The sequence below is a fragment of the Diceros bicornis genome, chromosome 24 (genome assembly GCF_020826845.1).
Source record: "Diceros bicornis minor isolate mBicDic1 chromosome 24, mDicBic1.mat.cur, whole genome shotgun sequence".
Lineage (NCBI taxonomy): Eukaryota > Metazoa > Chordata > Mammalia > Perissodactyla > Rhinocerotidae > Diceros > Diceros bicornis.
The window spans coordinates 14,616,408-14,637,696 of NC_080763.1; the positions used below are offsets into that span (position 1 = coordinate 14,616,408).

The following is a 21,289-nucleotide window of genomic DNA, read 5'->3' on the forward strand; positions in this document are numbered from 1 at the left end:
TCCTAAACCTTAAATTCTTCAAGGGCACAAACTGTGTCTTACTCATTTTTGTGCCACCAGTGCCCAATATGGAGCACTGTGTGGCTCTTAATAAATGTTTATTAAAATTAACGGATTAATATTCTTACTGTACTTTGCACTATATATGTTTTCTTTTTGTCCCCGAGACCTTAATTGTAATAATCTTCTATGTTTTAAAAAAAACAGATACAAGCACAAAGATAAAGAATGACTGGGCTGGCCCCGTGGCCTAGCGGTTAAGTGTGCGCACTCCACTGCTGGCGGCCCGGGTTCGGATCCCGGGTGCGCACCAACACACCGCTTGTCCGGCCATGCTGAGGCCGCGTCCTACATACAGCAACTAGAAGGATGTGCAGCTATGACATACAACTATCTACTAGGGCTTTGTGGGAAAAATAAATAAATAAATAAAATTATTAAAAAAAAAAGAATGACTTGTGCCATCATCCAAGAAAAAATAGACTGAAAACTTGACTAGAATCCACTACTTCTCATCCTGTCAGTCCTAGTCTAGTCCTAGTCTCTTTGGCCAAAGGCTTTCAGAGTGCTATAAAGGAGATCTTACATATGCTAACAAATTTTTTTTCATTCTTTCCCAAGGTCTGTCGAGTTGCTTATGAAATCATGCAAACACTGCATCCTGATGCCTCTGCAAACTTCCATTCTTTGGATGACATCTACTATTTTGGGGGCCAAAATGCCCACAACCAGATTGCCATTTATCCTCACCAACCTCGAACTGCAGATGAAATCCCCATGGAACCTGGAGATATCATTGGTGTGGCTGGAAATCATTGGGATGGCTATTCTAAAGGTGTCAACAGAAAACTGGGAAGGACGGGCCTATATCCCTCCTACAAAGTCCGAGAGAAGATAGAAACGGTCAAGTACCCCACATATCCTGAGGCTGAGAAATAAAGCTTAGATGGAAGAAAAGGACATCCAAACTCAGTTCAAACCATTTGAGCCAAACAGTGGATGAAGAAGGCCCTGACCTAACAATACATGGTTAAATGAGTAGATACCCTCAGCACCAGGAGCAACTGGGAACTGACGGATGCTTCATTGGTGGAATTACTCTTTAACAAGGGCTACAATGCCCTCAAACCCATGCACAATCCAATAATGTACTCACATATAACATGCAAACAGATTGTTTTCTACTTTGCCCCTTCTTTGAAGATTATGTCCCCATGAAACAAGCACTGCCACATTGTGTAATTTAAGTGACACAGACATTTTGTGTGAGACTTCAAACATGGTGCCTATATCTGAGAGACCTATGTGACCCAATGAGAAGACCCAAACAGCTCCCTACTGTGGGGAGGTTGATTCTTAGCCAGTGGTGGTATTGTAACCACTGAATTCACTCCAATCAACAGATTCAGAATGAGAATGGATGTTTTTGTCTGGAATTTTTTTTTTTAAGTAATTGTATCAGTTCATCCACCTCATTATTAATAAGTGAAGGATACATCAAAAAATAAAACATTCACACTCGATTAGGAACTTTTGTAAAACAATGCCATGAACAGATTCTTTAGTACTCAATGTTTCTGGACATTCTCTTTGATAACAAAAAATAAATTTTAAAAAGAGGAATTTTGTAAAGTCTCTAGAATTGTACATCATTGGATGCTGTGTTGGTCAGCTTTATAGTGGGGAAAAAAAAGGAGTTTTATAGTTTTTCTGCTTTACTTTTTTGTTGTTATTGTTCCTGATTGAGTGACTAATCAGATCTTAGCTCAAAGAGTCATTGGTCCATTTTAATACTGAAAACTGAGTTTAGTTGGTGCACATTACAAAGTTACCAAGAACACTCTTTGGGAGCTGTTATGCCCTTATTTTGAACATTGTTTGTTTATTTGTTTTAATTGAATTAAATAATCATACCCCTTGACCCTAGAGGAACTATCACCTCCATTTCCAAAATTAACAATTTCAGGCTTGTTGGTAACCTTTCTAATTGTGGCTTATGTCACTTTTTGTGAGTTGGGTCCTGTTGTTTTATCCAGGAATCAATTTGTGCCCTTTCCTATCACGTCCTGCTTTTGGGAGTACCAGGAGTCTTTGGAGTTGGGAAGCTGACTCTGTTTCCAAAGTACATGTCCCACAGTATGTAGAATTTGGTGAACAAAGGAGAGAGGTCCAGAGTGAGATCAAAAATGGACTTGGGATTATCTCTTCCAAATACTTCCTTTTAGTAATTCCATGTTAGAATCACTTCAGAAGATAAGACTTTGATGCTCTCTGTGCTTTCTCTCTGAACATCGCTTTTCTCCTTATAAAAACACTTTCTGTTTTCTGTAGCCTGCCTCCTTTAGATGCCTGGCAGGAGTATTTCATAGCATGTGTTCTACCTTCTGAAAGAAAAATTTGATCCATGTAGGAATCAATAGCAGGCCTAGTGTTGAATATCAGGAATCCTAGACAGAAAAGCTCTGTCCTTCACATCCTCACTAAATGAAAATACCTGCATGCAAGATCTCCCCACCAAACTTACCTAAATTCTTTATCCCTCTCCATTCAAGTCTCCCAAAGTACAAAAACTACCTACCTATAGTGTCAGTAAGCAACTTAGTTTTAGTACAAAAAAAAGTCATTTGAAACAAAAGTCTCCAACTGAGCAGAGGTACTTTTGAATATGAGTTATTTTCTAATTCCAATCTTGCTTGTCATCAGAACACCAGTAACTGCGGGTTACTGATAATACCTGCTTTATATTTCTCTGCTGCGATTTCCTGTTTCTATTCATTACCAGCATGTTTTCTTTTACTTCACTGAACATAGTTATAACTGCTTTAAAATCCTTTTCTGCTAAATCCAACATCTGAATTGTCTCAGAGTTGGTCTCCATAGTTTGTCTTTTCTCTAGAGAAAGAATCATATTTTTCTGGTTCTTCAAACGTTGGGTAATTTTAAATTGTATCCTGAGTGTTGTAAATGCTTATGTTGTGGATTCTGTTGTATTCCTCTGAAGAGTGCTGAGATTTTTTGTTTGTGTTAGCAGGCATTTAACTTCATTAGACTCAAACTGTAAACTGCGTCTTGGACAGCAGCTCAAATCTCAATTGAGTTCTTTTATCTTTGGCTGGAGTTTTTCTCACAGATGTCTGGTTCAGGAGTCAGCCAGAGATTGGGGTAGAGTTTATGCACAGAATATGGGGCTCTGTTTCTTCTGAGACTCACCCCTCACTTTCCACCAAGTGTGGTTGCTCTAATTCTGTGGTTTACTCTGATCTTCAACCAGAAAGACTGGAGTTTTCTGTCAGCCTAAAAGCTATAAAAATGAGAAACTCACCATGTGCCTTTCCCTTCTTCCAAGTTTCAGCCTTTCTCCAGAACGTGCCTGCTTTTTGTTCAGTCTCCAGTGCCATCAGGTATTTTGTGTTTTGTCAAGAGTTTATAGTTGTTATCCATTCCATTGGAAGATCTGCTGGGTAGGTGCTTAAACTGTGCTATACAGGAAGTGAAACTCTGAGGCAGAGACTTAAAATGAAAAAGAGTGGTGGGGGAAAGAGAAGCTTAGTCCTATGACAGCCTCTGTTTAGACTCTAGCATTAATAAATAGCTAAGGAGCCAGTAGCTTCAAGCAGGAAGAAAGATGAAGAACTCACCAAATTGTTAGACCTGCAGGTGTGTAGGGCTAATGAACGCTGCTGACCACATCTTCCTGAAAAGCTTTTCTGAGTCACTTTTTTGCAAATCATCATGTGTTTGTTGGTGATTTCTCCTATATGTGCTGCCGTGTTAGAAGGGCTCACATTTCCTCATCACTGTTATACTTTCTCCGTGAGGACCCGGTATTTAAAAACACTGCATGGTTTTGAGTTGAGTGACCAGTGCTAGATTAGGAAGGTTTGGGTCTTTTCCTTGTTAAAAGACCCATTTCTGAAAGAACCAAACCTAGAACCAAATTATTAGCCTGGGCTTATTGAACATCGGTACCAGAATTCTGCATATTAATGACAAAGCAGTTACAAAAGGTCTTATCAAGGCTTTCTTGCCCCTACCACTCCAGTCTGAGTAAGTGCTAAGCTGGCACTCTTTTAAGAATTCCTGCCTGTTGTGAAAGGGCTCCCACCTCTAATCCAAGGTTTCATTGTGTCCCAAATGAACAAGAGAGTAGTTGCTTCCCTCTCTGAGCTTTGTTTTTTTTTTTATTATGTAGAGCCTAGCCTGTTTCCTGGGTTCCCTCCTAAGAAAGTTGAGAACGTGAATGGCCTTAGTTTCTGAGGGTTGAGGGTTAACAGAGAAAAGGCATATTTAAAAAGCTATCTCACGGGCCGGCCCGGTGGCACAAGCAGTTAAGTGCTCGCACTCTGCTTTGGCGGCCCGGGGTTCACAGGTTCGGATCCTGGGTTTGCACCGATGCACCACTTGGTAAGCCATGCTGTGGCAGCGTCCCATATAAAGTAGAGGAAGATGGGCGTGGATGTTAGCTCAGGGACACTCTTCCTCAAGACAAAAGGGGAGGATTGGCATCAGATGTTAGCTCAGGGCTAGTCCTCCTCACAAAAAAAAAAAAAAAAAAAGCCATCTCATAGAGTGATTACTGTCATCATCATTTAGTTCTGAGAGAATACAATCACTGTATATTTAAGCAGGAAAAGTATTGGAGTGTAAATGGTGCATCTAGAAGAATCTCCTCTGCCTCAATGAGAATAAATCTTTCTTACTTGAGGGGCAACAGACACGTCCTCTTTGACCATAGCCAACTGCCTGATGTTTTATTTGTGCCCCCAAGAGGCTGTGCAACAGCCAGACCCGATAGACTTGCACAGAACAGATGTGTGGCTTTGGCATCGATGAATTTGGGAACTTGGCTGTAACACACTAATATATGCCAGATACAGACTCTAGGGAATTTTAAAAATGCAGTGCCCAGAGGGAAGCACAAAGGAGAATTTGCCCCTATATTTAACTGGTTCCTGGCAGCATTCCTCATGGAATCGTGGAGGAGCTGTTCCAGGATCCCTGGCAGGGCAGAGGCAGGCCTTGGTAAAGTCTTTGGCTTCAGCTGTCATTGACATTATGCATGTTTGAGCACTTGCTGTTTGACAGTGCATTCATTTTTGGTTCTTTATACAAGTCAGAATCTCTGACTCTGAGTACCTCCTCAGCTATGCAGCCTTGCCATCTCCAGTTCAATTCAGTTGAACCTCTCCTTCTTTCTCCTCTCCTTATCCTTAAATAAGACAATCTTGATTTTGTGTTCCTGTCACCTTTACAGAGAATGATCTCATGTGAATGGTTCCCTTGTTACTATTGGATTCCTCATGCAGTTCCTGTCCTAATTACTTACAGACTATAGTTTTGTCATTGGCATCTCCAGGATATAAAGGGAACCAAATATCCCCTTGGACAGTTTTAGGTAAGATATTCCTAGACCTGAGGTATAGTGAAGCTATGATACTGTGCATTAGTGGCCATTTAAGCTAAAGATTTTCACAAATCAATGTCACTACTCTCAAGGGGAGCATGGCTAGGGCATCCTTTGTCTAAAACTATGTCAATCCAGGGCCGGCCCCGTGGCTTAGCGGTTAAGTGCGCATGCTCCGCTGCTGGCAGCCCGGGTTCAGATCCCGGGCTCGCACCGATGCACCGCTTCTCCGGCCATGCTGAGGCCGCGTCCCACATACAGCAACTAGAAAGATGTGCAGCTATGACATACAACTATCTACTGGGGCTTTGGGGGAAAAAATAAATAAATAAAAATTACAAAAAAAACAAAACAAAACTATGTCAATCTGGACAGAGTCTGCACTTTTTTAAAAGCAATATGTTGAAGGCCATGGCCATAACCATTTGATATTTGGGGAAGAGAGCTAGGAAGAGAGTTCAGAGTTCCTACTGACCTCCTGTCATCTGTAACTGTTCTCTATAACTTCTCCTCCCACGTCAATGTCCATGGAAGCTGTTGTTCCCTAACTGCCTATGTGAGTAAAGAAAAGGCCATTAATAAAGGAAAAAGCAGCATGTTTGTTCATTACCCAGCTGGGTATGAGAGCATTTGTGGAGGCTGGGAATGCGCAGTGCTTTGTACAGAGAGCACAGATAGTTCAGACTGTGGTTGTGGTCAGCAGCCTGAGGAATGCTGGGACTCTGAGTTGCTGGCTAGTCTTAACTTCCCTGGTGGATTGCAGCTGCTAAGAATTTCTGGCCCAGAGAACAAAATGGAGGGTAGTGGGTGCAAAGGCAGAAGACCTAGTTCTCAGTTTTATTTCTCCTTGTCATAGTGCCCATAAGCAGGTAGTGTCCCTGTATCTCAGATTCTCTGGGGGAAAAATCAGTAGTACCCACTGAAGATCACTGAACTGGGATTCAGAACCCCTGGCCCTCTAATTTTGACTGCCATTAAACATGGACAGGTTAGTTTTTCAAAGCTCCGTTTTCTTCATCTGTGGAATGAATTGGTTGGATTTAATCAGGGTTTGCAGATGTTATTGTGTGGTTGGGTTCCACATGTCTAAAGAGGGTAGCTACTACTCAGCCTTAGCTGATTATTGTCCTAAGGACATAATGTGGCCAGATCTTTGTTTTTTAACAGAAGCAAAATCTATTTTTTATGCAAAATATTCAGATTTTTAAATATTAGCAGATGATTAAAAAAATATATAAAACACTAAGGGGAGCAAATAAGACATCTGTGGCTACTTTTGGTCCATGGTCCATTAGGTTACAACCTCTGGATTAGATCTAGGTTCTTTTTTTTTTTTTTTTTTGTGAGGAACATCAGCCCTGAGCTAACATCCATGCCAATCCTCCTCTTTTTGCTGAGGAAAACTGGCTCTGAGCTAACATCCGTGCCCATCTTCCTCCACTTTATATGGGACGCCGCCACAGCACGGCCTGACAAGCGGTGCCTTGGTGCGTGCCCGGGATCTGAACCGGGGCCGCCAGCAGCGGAGCACACACACTTAACTGCTACGCCACGGGGCCGGCCCCCTAGGGTCTTTTCTAACTTCAAGATTCTGTCTCTGGAAAGGGTTGGTAAGATGGGGAACAGTTATACAATGCCTTCGGGTTCAGTTGCTGCACATGTCCCAGTTTTTTGGAAATGTCTACTTGGCCTGGCTGTCATCTTGGGCTCAGAAGCAACTTTGTATGCTGAAGGACAGCTGTGCTGTGATCCTGGGCCCCACTCAGACTTGGCCTTGAGGAATCAAAGCTGCTCTCTTTTACTGTCCTGACCACCAATCTTGATTTCCTATGCTCAGCTCACAGATTGGCAATGACTCAACAGGCCACAAACTGAGGTGCCACCTTAGGGAGGTCCTGCTGTTTTTCTCCATTACACCCAAATGCCAGGATATCAGGGTATGCTTCCAATCTCTGGTTCTCAGTGTAGAGAGAGAGATCGCGACTCTTGGTAGTCTTTAAGAAAGCATGGTGAACTAGGAGGTGCTGAATGATTGAAGAGGAGCAGATATTTCTGTTTTTAAAAACAAGAAGAAGATAGATTATCAACCTATAGAATGATAAATTTGACAAATCAGAGTAAGGTTTTAGACTAGATTATTAAGAAGTTAATGGTGATAACTATGCAAGAACCAGACATACCAAGCTAATCTTATTTCTTATTTTCATGTGGCTTTAGAGTAATGAGAATTACAATAATGGCTAACGTCTATTGAGCACTTTCTATGTCCCTGGGTTTTTCTAAGCATTCTACCTGGGTTAATTTATAATTACTGTAATCATAAGGTAGGTACTATCATTATCTCCATTTTATTCTCTAGGAAACTGAAGCACAGAAGTCCTACATAATTTGCCCCTGGTGGTAAAGTTAGAGGGTGGAGGAGCCAGGATTCAAATGCAGACGGGCTGGCTGTCAACCACTTCAGGGAATACTGTGTCTGTGTATGCTGCCTCTAGGATTTCAGCATGGCATTAACTATGTTATTGTAGACAAGACAGAGCAACTGAGGCTACATGAGCATAGGTAGTTGTATTAAGAATTAGCTGTATCGGGCCGGCCCCGTGGTTTAGCGGTTAAGTGTGCACGCTCCGCTGCCGGCGGCCTGGGTTCGGATCCCGGGTGCGCACCAACGCACCGCTCCTCCGGCCATGCTGAGGCTGCGTCCCACATACAGCAACTAGAAGGATGTGCAGCTATGACAGACAACTATCTACTGGGGCTTTGGGGGAAAAATAAATAAATAAAATCTTTAAAAAAAAAAAAAGAAGAATTAGCTGTATTTATTTAAAAGATTTGATTAACTCAAGTCTCTATGGGTTTGCCATAGAGCTCTCTCCTGACTTGTTCACAAAGTTTATTAATGCTTTGAAAAAGGACATTGATGGGAACGATATGATGTAGTAGTTCAAAGTATGAGTTCTCTTGTCAGTCTGCTTGGGTTCGGATCTTGGGCCCTCTCCCTATTGGCACTGTGACCTTGAGCAAGTAACTTAACCTTTCTGTACCTTCATTTACCCATCAATTAAATGAAAATAATAATAGTAACTACTTCATAAGGTTTTTGTGAGGATTAAATAAGTTAACATGTGAAAATCTCTTAGCCCAGTATGTGTCACAAAGCTCAACAAATGTGAGCTATTATTATTATTATTGCATTGTTATCAAATTTTTTTGACTAAAAGTGACTATAGGTGAGATAATAGTAAATTATATTGTTTGAGAGAATTAGAAGATCCCTAAAAGTTGCTTAGAAATCGAAATGAAAGGGTAAATCTAGGATATACTCAGGGCTGAGAATCAACTGCATTAGATAATGAACACTAGAGAACTTACATACTGTACAGCTTACAAATGTAGTTTATTCTTAGATCCAGAAGGCCAGCTGTGCCTCACTTCAGCCTGTGGGAAATGTAACTAAAGACTTTAGAGAATTTAGTTGCCCATAAACTTAGTATTTCCAGTAGTGTGCTGTGACTCCCCCTCCCACTCTGCCCTACCCCTCAGAGACAGAAGTCTCCAGACAGGGATGGTGTTGGACTGTTGAATTTCACCTGGTACTCCGTGATAGCGTCTTCAGATATTGGTGAGGCTGCTGTGTGAAGAAGCAAGTAGGGTGGTTTTATGTGACTGCAGTGTGCAGAAGCAGGAACAATGAGAGTAAGTCTAGCTCAACATATAAAAGAACTTCCTAATAAATTGTGTTAATGATAATGACACAAGCTAATTTAGGTGACAGCCTCCTGTCCTTGCAGGGATGTCCAAGCTGAATTGGGTGTAACAGCGTGTAACATATAACGGGTTAGATAACCTCCAAGTACCCTTCTAGCCCTAAATTTCTAAAAAGCTCATGGATTTATGGTCGTGTTGTAGAGACTGAAATTCCAACAAGGTCGTAAGTGGCGGCAGCCTGAAGCTGCCTGGATTAGAAGCTGCACAGCTTGGTCTGGGGCAAGAGGAACAAGGGCCTATCTGTTTGCTAGACGAGGTGACTAGGTCTTTTTCTAGATCTCGGTTACAATTGAGTAACTTAATTTTTTGTCTAATGTAGCAGGCTTTATAAACCTACCTGTTTAAATTTGGAAACTCCTCTTTTGTTTGTTTTCTTCCCCACCTTTGTTTCTTAGTAAAGTTTCTTTCATAGAATTACAGCTTTGTTTTCATCTAAACTAGGAGAAGAGAAATTTATAGAGACAAAGGCCAAGAGAACTGAGGAGTCAGAGTTCCCTTGGAGGCCAAGAGTGGGGGTGACATCCCTCTCTGGACTAGATCTGACTTTTCCTTCCCATTCAGAAAGTCAAAACAAGCGTGAGTCCCTTCTGATCTATTTAATTATTTTTAAAGTAATATCCATAAACGATGGAAATTGTTTGCAAACATACCTCACAATTGATCACTGCATACTGGTGGAATGAGAATGAGAATATGTGATGTGTGTTAAGGTTAAAGAACAAGGGGTTTGAAATCAGCTCTAGTTTCAAGTTTTGGCTTCACACCTGTTGAGTATCAACAGCTTCAATCTAACCGAGGTAATGCTCTTTCAAGAAATTCTTATTGATAATTCAGATAACCAGAATTCTCTGTCAGTAATTGGCAGGCTGTAGCCCACTGCCCTTTTTTTCTAAGTAGAGTTTGATTGGAACCCAGCCACACCCGTTCGTTCACCTTCTGTCTGTGGCTGCTTTCAGGCTACAACAGCGAAATTGAGTAGTTGTGACAAAAACTGACTGTATGGCCCGCAAGGCCTAAAATATTTACTGTCTGGCTTTTACAGAAAAAGTTTGTAAGTAGTCCTATCTTTTAGATTCAAATTGATAATCCAAAGGGGCTTAACATCCCAAAATACTGTTTGAATCGTCAGAGAAAAACTTGGTTGTGGTAGTAGTATTCTATTAGGCCTCTGCTAATCTGTATGGTGCCTTTGTGCAACTTGGATAAAGGTGGTCCTTTGGATAATTATTGTAGTATACTTATTTTTATAAGAAAACCCCTCCTGCCGTCTGCCAGAAAATTACTTCATAAATATATAAATCTACAATGTCTGCAGTATGAATTGCACTCCCCTGTACACCCGTAGGCAGCAGCCCCAGTATGGTAATATGATCTGGTAAAAAGAACACTCTGCTTGAAGTCAGCAGACCTGGGTTCTACTTCAAGCTCTGAAACTAACCTGATACCTTGGGCAAGACACGTAATCTGTTGAGGCCTCAGTTTTCTTACCTTTATAATGGAGTTCGTTTATAGTTGTTGTTTTGAGAAATTAAATAAGATAGACATAAAATTGCTTTGTAAAGGCTTACAGCTCTGTAAAATCAGTCTCCAATCATGTTTTGGATAGCTTCTGTGGTTTTAGAACTGTAATAGGTCCTGAAGAGAATGAAATCAGTTTAAAGAGCTTACTATCTTAACTGGAAAGTTGTGCACACATGAACTGCACTGGAAGGTTACAATCTAACATAAAAAGTTATGTGCGGGGCTGGCCTGGTGGCGTAGCGGTTAAGTGTGCCGGCTCTGATTCGGCGGCTCGGGGTTCACAGGTTCGGATCCTGAGTGCGCACTGACACACCGCTTGTCAAGCCATGCTGTGGCAGCATCCCATATAAAGTGGAGGAAGATGGGCACGGATGTTAGCCCAGGGCCAGTCTTCCTCAGCAAAAAGAGAAGGATTGGCATCGGACGTTAGCTCAGGGCTAATCTTCCTCACACACACACAAAAAAGTTATGTGCAGTTGAACTACTTAGAGCACTAGCTATGCTGGTTCACGTTTACTGACCTCCTGCTATATGCCAGACGTTGTACTAAGCCCTTAACGTGCTTTGTCTCACATGTGCAATCTTCACATCAGCCATGTGAGGCAGGTATTATTATCCTCATCTTTACAAATAAGGAAAAATAATAACTGGCATTTATTATTCATATACTATGTTCTAGACACTAAGTGCTTTACATATTTTAACTCATTTCATCCTCACAATACCCTATGAGATATGTACTATTATTCCCATTTTTCATATGAGGAAATTTATTCAAAGATTAAATCAGTGCTTTCCAATCTTTTTCACATGATGGCACACATAGAAAATTCTAATATTTGTTTGGTATTCTGGGATAAATTTGAGAAGGTTGGGGCATCTATACAGGGCCAGGTGAAAAATTCAGTACATCTATATTAATTGAGTAACTGAGATGATTCAGTGGAGCAGGGGGAAAGGTGTGTGATGTAGCCACTTCAGACTGCTCTCTGGCAGTGGGCACTAGGTGTCAAGTATGCAACGAAGTAACAATCACCAAATTCAAGAAATCTCACAAGAAGCCATACAAATAATTTTCAAATGTAACTTCAACTGTTATAAAATGTTATTAAGATTGCTTTAAATATTTTATCTTTATAAAAAAATTTACAACAAATAGCATTTTGTGGTGCTCCTGCAACCTATTCGTGCTTGGCAAGCTCTGAGATAAATTACTTGCAAGGCAAGTGGCTAATGGGTGATGAGTAGAACCAAGACTTGAAGCCAGGACTGTCTGACTCTTAAGTCTGTTCTTCTAGCTTCTAAACAATCTTGCCCTTCCGCAGTAGAGAGCCAAACTGTGTGACCAGAGTCTATTTATCCTTAGAGTATTTGATTATTTGAAGTTTGATCCTCCAGGCTCACTCTGAAGGTGAATTTATTATTAACCATGGTCTTCAGTTAACCTTGTTCCCCTACCCCATTTCCCAACAGTTTTGGAACTAGTATTCCATACTTCTTTCTATTCACTCTCTACCCATGTCCATAATAGAAAATAGATGGGCAGGGAGACAAGTGAAGATTCTGTGGGTTGAAAGGCAGCAGTCTGCCCCTGTGCTCTGGAGATATCTGCTTGGGCTTGCTCCCCCTTTGGGCCTCTGCTTGCCTGCATCCGCTGGAAGGTGAGTCCTAGCAGAGTGTCCATTCCCAGCTCGACCTGCTGTGCTCACACAGAGATGCTAGATTATAATAAATGGCCACTTAAGCTATTACTTATCCAGTCTCTAAATGCAGGAGGAACTCTAGATGTGATTCTCTTTGCCTTCTGTGTTTCACAAGATAAACTTCTGAGCAGAAACAGTTTCCCCAGGTGTGCTTCAGAGAACCCACCATCTCATGCAGGTGAATATTCTGTGACTGAAGTTGATGTTGGAATTACGTATATATACCTGAGGGCACATTGTTTTAATACGGAGCTTGATATTGCATGTGTGTTTTACGTGATGATGGTTTGTCTAATTTCCCAGCCTATTTGCATTTGAATTTCATACTCCAGGCTTCTGCAGGGTGAGGAGGGCTGAAGAAGGTGGAAGATACAGATGATATTTTATTCCTGGCTTTGTCTGGCATGTTGAATGACTAGTGTGCAGACAATGATATGTGGCAGGACATCTGGGGCAAGGTTAGTGACCCATTAAGGTGTCCTGAGCTCCGATTAGAGAGACCTTGGAGCCAGTAGAGCTGTCAACACTCAGTTTCTTTTTGATTAAGATTCTGCCTCTTAAGCCCTGGAGGCCACTTATCCTTTCCACCTCCAAGAAAAAACAGAGTTAAAGCCTGAGGTCATTGCTTAGTAGAAGCCCCAGGAGCTGATTGGGCCAGAAAGGGCCTCTCTTAGTCTCTCTCAGCAGCCATTCCATTATCAGACTCTTGCACTGACAGACGAGCTCACGCCCTGTGATATACAGAGCTGCTAAGCTAAAATGGCTATCAGAGGAGCAGCTTCTCAAGGAAAAGTGAAGATGCTTACAGAAACCCACTGGTGAGGTAGAGAGGTCGGGGAGAAATAAGGTTATTAGTTATTGTGGTCACTTTGGCTATTTCAAGGGTGGTTTTTGTTTTGTTTTTTGTTTTGTTTTTAGCCCATGCTAGAGGATATATCCTCCCAAATAAGAGAGTTCTGTTTTCTATTCTCATTGTGATTCAGTCTAGCTTATCTCAATAAGCATTAGCCTGTAAGCTCCTCACTTGGCTGCAGCTCCTTAAAGACAGAAATTATACCTTAGTCATCATTGTATTCCTGGTGCATGCACAATGACTGGCACATTTCAAGTGCTTGAAAATGTACTGTGCTGAAATAAGTACAGATTTAAGTATTGTTCCCATTTTGTAGAGGAGGAAACTGAAAGAGTAAGTGACTTGCCTAAATCAAACGAATTATAAGTGGCAGAGCCAAGATTCAAATTCAAGTCTGACTCCCAAGCTCTTGTTTCTTCACCATCCTGCAGTTCTGCCTCAATATTGAGGACTTTCCTTTGGGGAGTGAATATTGGCATGAAGTAATATCTGGGCAGCATGATGTATCACCTATAGAAGCAGAGCTGGACTCCCATTCTGGGGAGGAGAACACAGAACAGAAAAAGGTCCAAAGTCTGCTCTTCCCCTGCCCTTGTAAAGGGTGTCCTAGTGAGCAGAATTTAATAATGGTATCCTTGATCATCTGGGGTAAAAGCAAGTGTGAGGGCTTTGTTCACTCTGAATGGTCCTTTGACTTAATTCTCTTCCATCTCCACTCATCCTTGGCCTCTCCTATATTTGCCACAAGGGGAAAATATCTGTCATCTGCTCCACTCACATCTCCCACTCCTCCACACCCTGCACCTAGCCCACTCTTTGTGACACCCCCTTCCCCCCGATCCCACCCCAGAAGCTATGTGGCAACTCAGAGCACATATTAGGGCAGAGAGTCATGTAAATGCTCATCAAACCTCCAAATGACGGCAGTAATTGATAACTCCCTTGCTTCCTGACCTCACTTGCCTGCTTCAAATGCTGCCAATCCTCAACAGCCAGCAGAGCTGAGGAGAGGGCCCCATCAAGATTTTTGCCAGTGCTCTACCTAGGACAGGAGTTTTAAACTGCGTTCCATGAAGAGGCTTCAGGAGCCATCTGAGAAGATAGGAGAGGATATAGAGAATGTTGTATGAGTGGGGCTCTAAAACCCCCAATCCCGCTTCTATCACAGCAGTTCTGCTTTACCTGCTCATCTAAGATTGCATTTGGAGAATTGTTTCACTCTTGAAATAGAAGAAACCCTTGCTTTGGAAGATCTTCGGAGCCTCCAACCTTGGAGCCCTTCTCTACATCTTGAACCTCTCAGGTCCCACCATTCCTGCCCACCAGAAGCACAGCTGGGAAAGAAGCCCAGCTGACTGTCCCAACTCCAAATATCCCACTCTCTAGGCTCTGGAGCCAAGAAAAATGACAGCAAAACAGAGCTCATGGGTGGAGACAGGGTATAGGTTGCTGCTCCCACCACAAGTCCCACAGTTCTGAGTCTTACATAGCCTTACACAGAGTAGGTGCTAAATGAGCATGGCATGAGTGGATGGATGATCTGATCTCTATTGGTCTGGGTGTAGTTCCAGTGAGGGGAAAAACTGGCCTTGAATCTCAGAATGGCCACCATATTTATTCTTCAAGATTCAGAGAGGGAATTTGGCATAGACATTAGGGATGTGGGATCTAGAATAAGACCCTCTGTCTTCAAATCCTGGCTTTGCTACTTTCAAACCGTGTGACCTTATCCTTGTACACCGTTAATAATATTTCCCTCATAAGGCTGTTGTGAGGATTGAATGAGTTAATATGTGTAAAGCACTTGGTGCCTGCCATGTTAGTGCTCAGTAAACAGTAATAAACGTTCGCTCTCATCATTGTTGGTACCCTGTTCAAATGCGTCCTTCTGACCCTCCAAAGAGAATTCCTTATTCTCCTCTACACTTTCACAGCACTTTGCTCAGACCTCTGATGAAACCATGAGGACTTTTTTTCCAAATCCCAAATCAAATTAGATGGTGGGGACAATAAAGCAGATTCTTTGAAATCAGGATACATAGATATTGTAAGTGAAGCTCTTGCTCCCTCCATAGCTATGTTTAGATGTCTGTCTCTCACTCTCAACTCTGGCTCCTCTGGGGCAGATTCCACGTTTTATTCTCTTTGTATCCCAAGGGCCTGGTCTACGGTAAGTGCTGACTGCAGTTGGGTTGATGCTTGAGCAGCATTGACTCTGTCTGGAGTCGAGAATAACCCTGACCGTTGTCTCCTGGCCTTCCTATTGGCCTTGCTTCCCAGAGGCTCAGCTCCTTTCTTTGCCCCAAGATGAGGATGAGGTTAAGAGTCTGGGCTAGGTCTGGGGCACCTCTTCTGAGCCTGGCTGTGAGGCTATGGGAATTCAGAGCTTGCAGAGGAAGATAACATTGGATGATCACCTACTGTATTCCTGGAACTGTGCTGGGCTCTTTACAACACTTAATTCTCACAGCAGTTTAGTGGAGGGATCTTCTTGTCAGTCCTACTTTTCTAGATGAGGAAACTGAGTTTAAGCAACTTTTCCAAGGTCACATAGCTGATGTGTCTGAGGCAGAATTCAAACCTGGGTCAGACTCCTAAGCTGGTGCTCTCCACTGTCCTTGCAGATTCCCCCTGAAGCAAGCTGAGATCTGCTCCCCGTCCCATCTCCCCATCCTACTCCCCCTCTCCTCTCTTCCTCAAGTCTTGTCTTGATTCTTCCGTGTTATCCTCCCTAATATTATTTTTCTTCTTGAGTTGGCTTATTTATCACTTGGCTGTGTCTCCTTATTGTTATAACAAGAGCTTAAACATTATGCATCCCCACTGCCGCGTTTGCCAGCGTGGTGCTGAGCACTTACGAGCTTGGCAATTAGACTGAGCTCAAAGGGGCCATAACATCTGCATCTTCCGCTGCTTTCATAGGGAAATGGGATAGAGAGGAAAGGCTGTGAGATGGGGCAGTGCAGGGCAGTGCACAGTATATGAGTGGTAGAGAAGGGAACAAGTGGGGAGAATTGGGATAATGACACCAGCAGACTTTTCTCCCTTGGTGTACTCAGCCTTAACTCAAAGTGACCTTGTGGCCTCGGGCTGTGAGCCTCCAGGAAGATCCTAAGGTGATTTCTGCCAAACAGCCCGCTTCTATTTTATTCCTATTCCTAGTATCATCATCTTCATCATAATTATTAGCAGCAGCAGCAGCAGCCACCATTCACTTATTGGGTACCTACTGTGCGCTTTACACACATCTCATTTGATCCACAGAACAATCTCACGAGCTAGATATTAATACACTTCATTATACAGATGAGGAAGCTGTAGCTCAGAGAATGTTAAGTAAGTTGTTCCAACTCACACAGCTAGCAAGTGGCAGGACGAAGAAAAAGGGCAGAGAGACCTGAAAATTAAGGCAGAGAGGTTGGGGTGAGGGGCAATTGGCCGTCAGAGTAGGCCTCTCAAAACTGCCCCTGTTTGGGCATCTGCCCAGGTGAGCTGGCAGAGTATAAGAGCAGCTGAATGCCCCTGTCAGCTCACCTCTTAGCTTGCCTGGGGAAGAAGGATCTCTGAGCTCCAAAGGTTGATTCTCTGATTCCTTCCTGGCTTTCCAAGGAGGCTGCAAAACTGGCAGAGGTTGTCCAGGAACCAGGAGGAATCATACTTCATATTGCCTGGACCAAGACACATTTATTTCCAATGGATACCTCAAGAGCTCCCCTAAAAAGATGCCTGAGGGGGCCGGCCCCGTGGCTTAGCAGTTAAGTGCGCGCGCTCTGCTACTGGCGGCCCGGGTTCTGATCCCGGGCGCACACCGACACACCGCTTCTCCGGCCATGCTGAGGCCACGTCCCACATACAGCAACTAGAAGGATGTGCAACTATGACATACAGCTATCTACTGGGGCTTTGGGGGAAAAAAAGAGGAGGAGGATTGGCAATAGATGTTCGCTCAGAGCCGGTCTTCCTCAGCAAAAAGAGGAGGGTTAGCATGGATGTTAGCTCAAGGCTGATCTTCCTCACAAAAAAATAAAAAATAAAAAGATACCTGCTTAGCCAATTGATTGTTCTGCCCCAAAACTGTTGTTTTCTGGTGGCTTTTCTCCAACTCTTTTTCTTCTTTAGTCCCGTACTCCAATCTCATGGCTTCCTGGGCCTAAGCCTTCCAAGTCCATTTGGAGCCCCTCCAACAAGTATCCCAAGACAGTTCCCTCTGAGTCATGACACAAAACCAATTCTTAAGAAAACCAGACTATCTGAGATTTTATGTGTTACCCTGGAGGTGGCCCTACCCTCCTGAGGTCTTCTAGAACCCAGCACTGGTCCAATTCACAGATTCGGACTATGCCACTTAGCCCAGGAAAGTCAATCCCAGGCATCTTTGTGGAGGCAGCCACCAGCAAAAACGTAATAGCTTTGATGGAACAATTGGGTTTTTTTTTCATTCTTAAAATATATTCTTAGTAGACTGGGATGATTAATATTTCAGGGCCAAGTCTTAGTAGCTGTAGTTGAGGCTGGCTGTGCTTGAGGGCCCAGAGCTCCTCACACCTCACCCCACCCCACCTTCCCTATCCTCCCCCTTCTTAGTTCCCCTTCTTCACATACAAATAAGTTGGTAGTTGGCAATTCCTGCTGCCAGCGTGTATGCCCAGTCAGCAGCAAAGCAGTGCTCACTGGTTTCTTTAAATGTAATGTTACCAGGAACATGGCGATAGTTGGAAGGACCTTGGAAACTATTCATTGAACAAATTTTATTGAGTACATACTATGTGCCAGACACTGTTCTAAGCCTTAGAGACAGAACAGAAGACAGAAAAAGATTCCCACCCTCCTAAAGCTTATAATTGAGGAGGGAGACAGACAATAAATACATGAAACTTATGTCAAACGATAAGAGAAGGGATATGAAGAGTGCTACAGTGGAGGTGGAGGGTTAACGTTTTAAATAGGAGGGTTAGAGAAGGCCTCACTTAGAAGGTGAGCAAAGAGCTGGAGGACATAAGGGAGTGAGGAATGTGGCTAACTATGGGAAGAGCATTCCATGCAGAGGGAACAGCAAATGCAACGGATCTGAGGCAGGAGCATGCCTGGCCTGTTCAAAGAATAGCAGTGAAGCTAGTGTGACTGGAAAGGAGAGTGGCGGGAGAAGAGGTGAAAGAGGGCATGGAAGACTGGGTGGTATAGTCTAACGGAAAGTTCTTGAAAGGTTTTCAGCAGTGGAATGACATGATCTGACTTACGTAATAAAGTGATTACTCTGGTAGCTGCCTTGCGAATAGCCTGTGGGGATAGAGATAGAAGCAAGGAGACCAGTTGGGAGATATTGCAATCATCTAGAGGGGTGATAGAGCTTAGATATTAAGAGCAGAGTCTCTGGGGCCAGGCTACCGGGGTTCAAATCCTAGCTATGCCACCTACTAGCTGCATGACCTTGGCCAAACTACATAATCTCTCTGTCTCAGTTTCCTCATCTGTAGAATGGGAATACTAAGTGTACCTACCTCAGAGAGTTTTTGTAAGGATTAAATGAGTTAATAAATGTGAAACACTTAGAACATAGAGTTGTTGTGAGGATTGAATGAGTTAAAACACTTGTAACAGCACACTGAGCAAATGCTGCTGCTGTATTTGATGTTATTGTTATCATTATTATCTTGAGTGAGAGGTGATGGTGGGTGGGGCCAGAGGGTCCTAGTGGAGAAAACATGGTCCTCTGTGGGGAATGTTTTGAAGGCAGAGCCGACAGGATTTGCTGACAGATTGGATGTGTGGAATGCAGAGGGAGTGTGCTAATCCCCCACCCTCAGATGAGGGATGAAGAAACAGAGCACAGCTGAGGCCATCATTGTTACAGGCCGTTTTTAAAGAGTCCTTGTTGCTAAACAGTTTAACATTAACAGAAATCAACATTAAAGGACAAGTTCACTCATAGTCCAACATAAAAATTCCTATGTAATATACTATTTTAATTTTTATCTAGTCCCTTCAATCCTTATCTTTATGCATGCATGATTCTTAAATAATTATGATAATTGTATTAACATAATTTTATATTCAAAAAAAGAGAAGTATGCAATACTTCACGACTCTAGCAAGTGTTCGTTGGCCAAACATTAAGGAAATTCACCTGCTCAACACCATTTATACTCCAGGATATATATAGGGCACAGAATTCCCATTTTTAAGATGAAAGAACATACAACCCTGAATTAGCTGCTAAAATAGAGCTGTGGGAGGCAGAGAGTCATTTATTCATTTATTCACTCAATAAAATTTTATTAAGTGAACCTATATACAGGCACCTAGATAAGTAGATTGATAAGTAAATCACACTCCTTATCTTTAGGAGATCAGTCTTGTGGAGACAGACCACATGGCTATAATTGGTTTTTCTATCTAAGAGCTATAGTGGAGGTATGTATGTACAAGTTACCTTGGAAGCACCATGGAGGATACGCTTAATTCTGCTTATGGAGGTAGGGAGGCTTCCAAAGAGAGATGACTCCTGGGCACCACAGAATTTTGATAGGGCGCAGAAGAGACTGCTTTCAGTTGGCTCTTACCACACTGACCACTGACTTGTACTGTTGATGCTGATTGTTCTGGCTGCCTCTCGCACTAGACTATGTGTACATCTCTGATCCCCAGCACTATTCAGATGCCTGACACTGGGTAGCTGCTCTTTTAATGTTTGTTGAAAAAAATGCAGCATATCCTTAAAAAGTGACCTGAACAGTGACAAATGAAGAAATATCACAAGCACACTAGCTTTATGTCTTTTTGTGAGGGGCAGGGGGTCCAAAAATAAGGTTCTTTCTGATTTCCAGAAGGACCATGTTTCTCATCTAAAGTCTTGCTAATGGATGGTCAGGAGACAGAAGCCACTCTTGATATTCCAAGTAGGAAGGGTTTAATAAAGGGAATTAAAGACTTAGGGAAACACTGGATAAGCTGGAGGAGTGAAGGTTAGGGAAGCCACTGTTAGAGGTTACAAAATCAAAGCGTGCTGGGATCTCAGAGAAGCCACTTTCAGTCTCAGCTGCTTGCACCACCAAAGCAGGTGACTTGCAGAAGCTTGCCAGGAAATCGATGCAAACCTTGGTTCTGCCATCTGCCTATATATTTGCCCCTAATTTCCACCAGAGAAAAATGACTTCTCTTCTGCCTTAAATCGCTCATAAGTGCTTCTCATTGGCAGCATATAACCCAGAACCATATAGAAGAAAGATCTTCAGAAATGTAGTTCCAGACTTGTCTCCTGCAATGCAGAGGAGATTTTAGGAGAGGACAATGATTATGCTGAATTGACAACAGACAGCTCAGCACAGATGGCTTCCCCAACTCTCATCTTTGAGAAGGGAGATTTACACAGCTCTGGTAACATCAAGTTTTACTTTCCCTACCTCTAGGAAGCTGTCATGTTCAGTCCAAATATTTTCCTGCTGGAAGATACTTATAACTACTATATAACTGTATATACTTTTAACATTTCCATACAACCAAATCATGAAAATTCTGCTGTTTAGTAAGCAGACTCAGGCAGTGTCAGGTGACAGAGAGAACTCCAGTTTTGGAGGCAGACATACTGAGTGCTAATCTCAGCCGTTCTGTTTATCAGCTGTGTAAACTTATACACAGCTTTAACTCTTCTGAAAAAAAAAGTGGCGATTATAAAATAATCAGGGCAATATATAAAAATACATATAAAAGAACGTTCATAACAGTATTTTTAAGTAGAGAATTCACTAAATAAATTATGATACCTCCATATTAAAGAATATCATGCATCCACTTAAAATTATCTTGTAGAATAGTGTTGACATGGAATGTTCATGATATGGTGAGAAGTGAGAAAAGCGAGTTACACAACAGTATGAACAGTGTGATTCCATTTTTATAAAAACAACTATGCAACTGAAAGGCTTTACACCAAAATTTTAACAGTCATTATCTCTGAGGGTAGTTGGGATTACAGCTGAGTTTTTTTAATATGTGTATGAGGTTCTCAGATTTTCTGCATTGAGTATGTATTACTTTTGTAAG

At 42.4% G+C, this 21,289-nt stretch overlaps 1 protein-coding gene across 9 annotated transcripts in view; it reads left to right on the plus strand.

Moving 5' to 3' along the window:
• FUT8 (fucosyltransferase 8) overlaps positions 1–1,635 on the plus strand; it is a 298,401-nt gene extending 296,766 nt beyond the window's left edge. For all 9 annotated transcript variants that reach the window (XM_058567138.1, XM_058567146.1, XM_058567145.1 and 6 more), the window contains one exon: positions 622–1,635. In XM_058567138.1, coding sequence (XP_058423121.1) covers positions 622–939 — 318 coding nt within the window. In that variant the 3' untranslated portion in view covers positions 940–1,635. The remainder of the gene's footprint in view (positions 1–621) is intronic.
• The last annotated feature ends 19,654 nt before the right edge of the window (positions 1,636–21,289 follow it).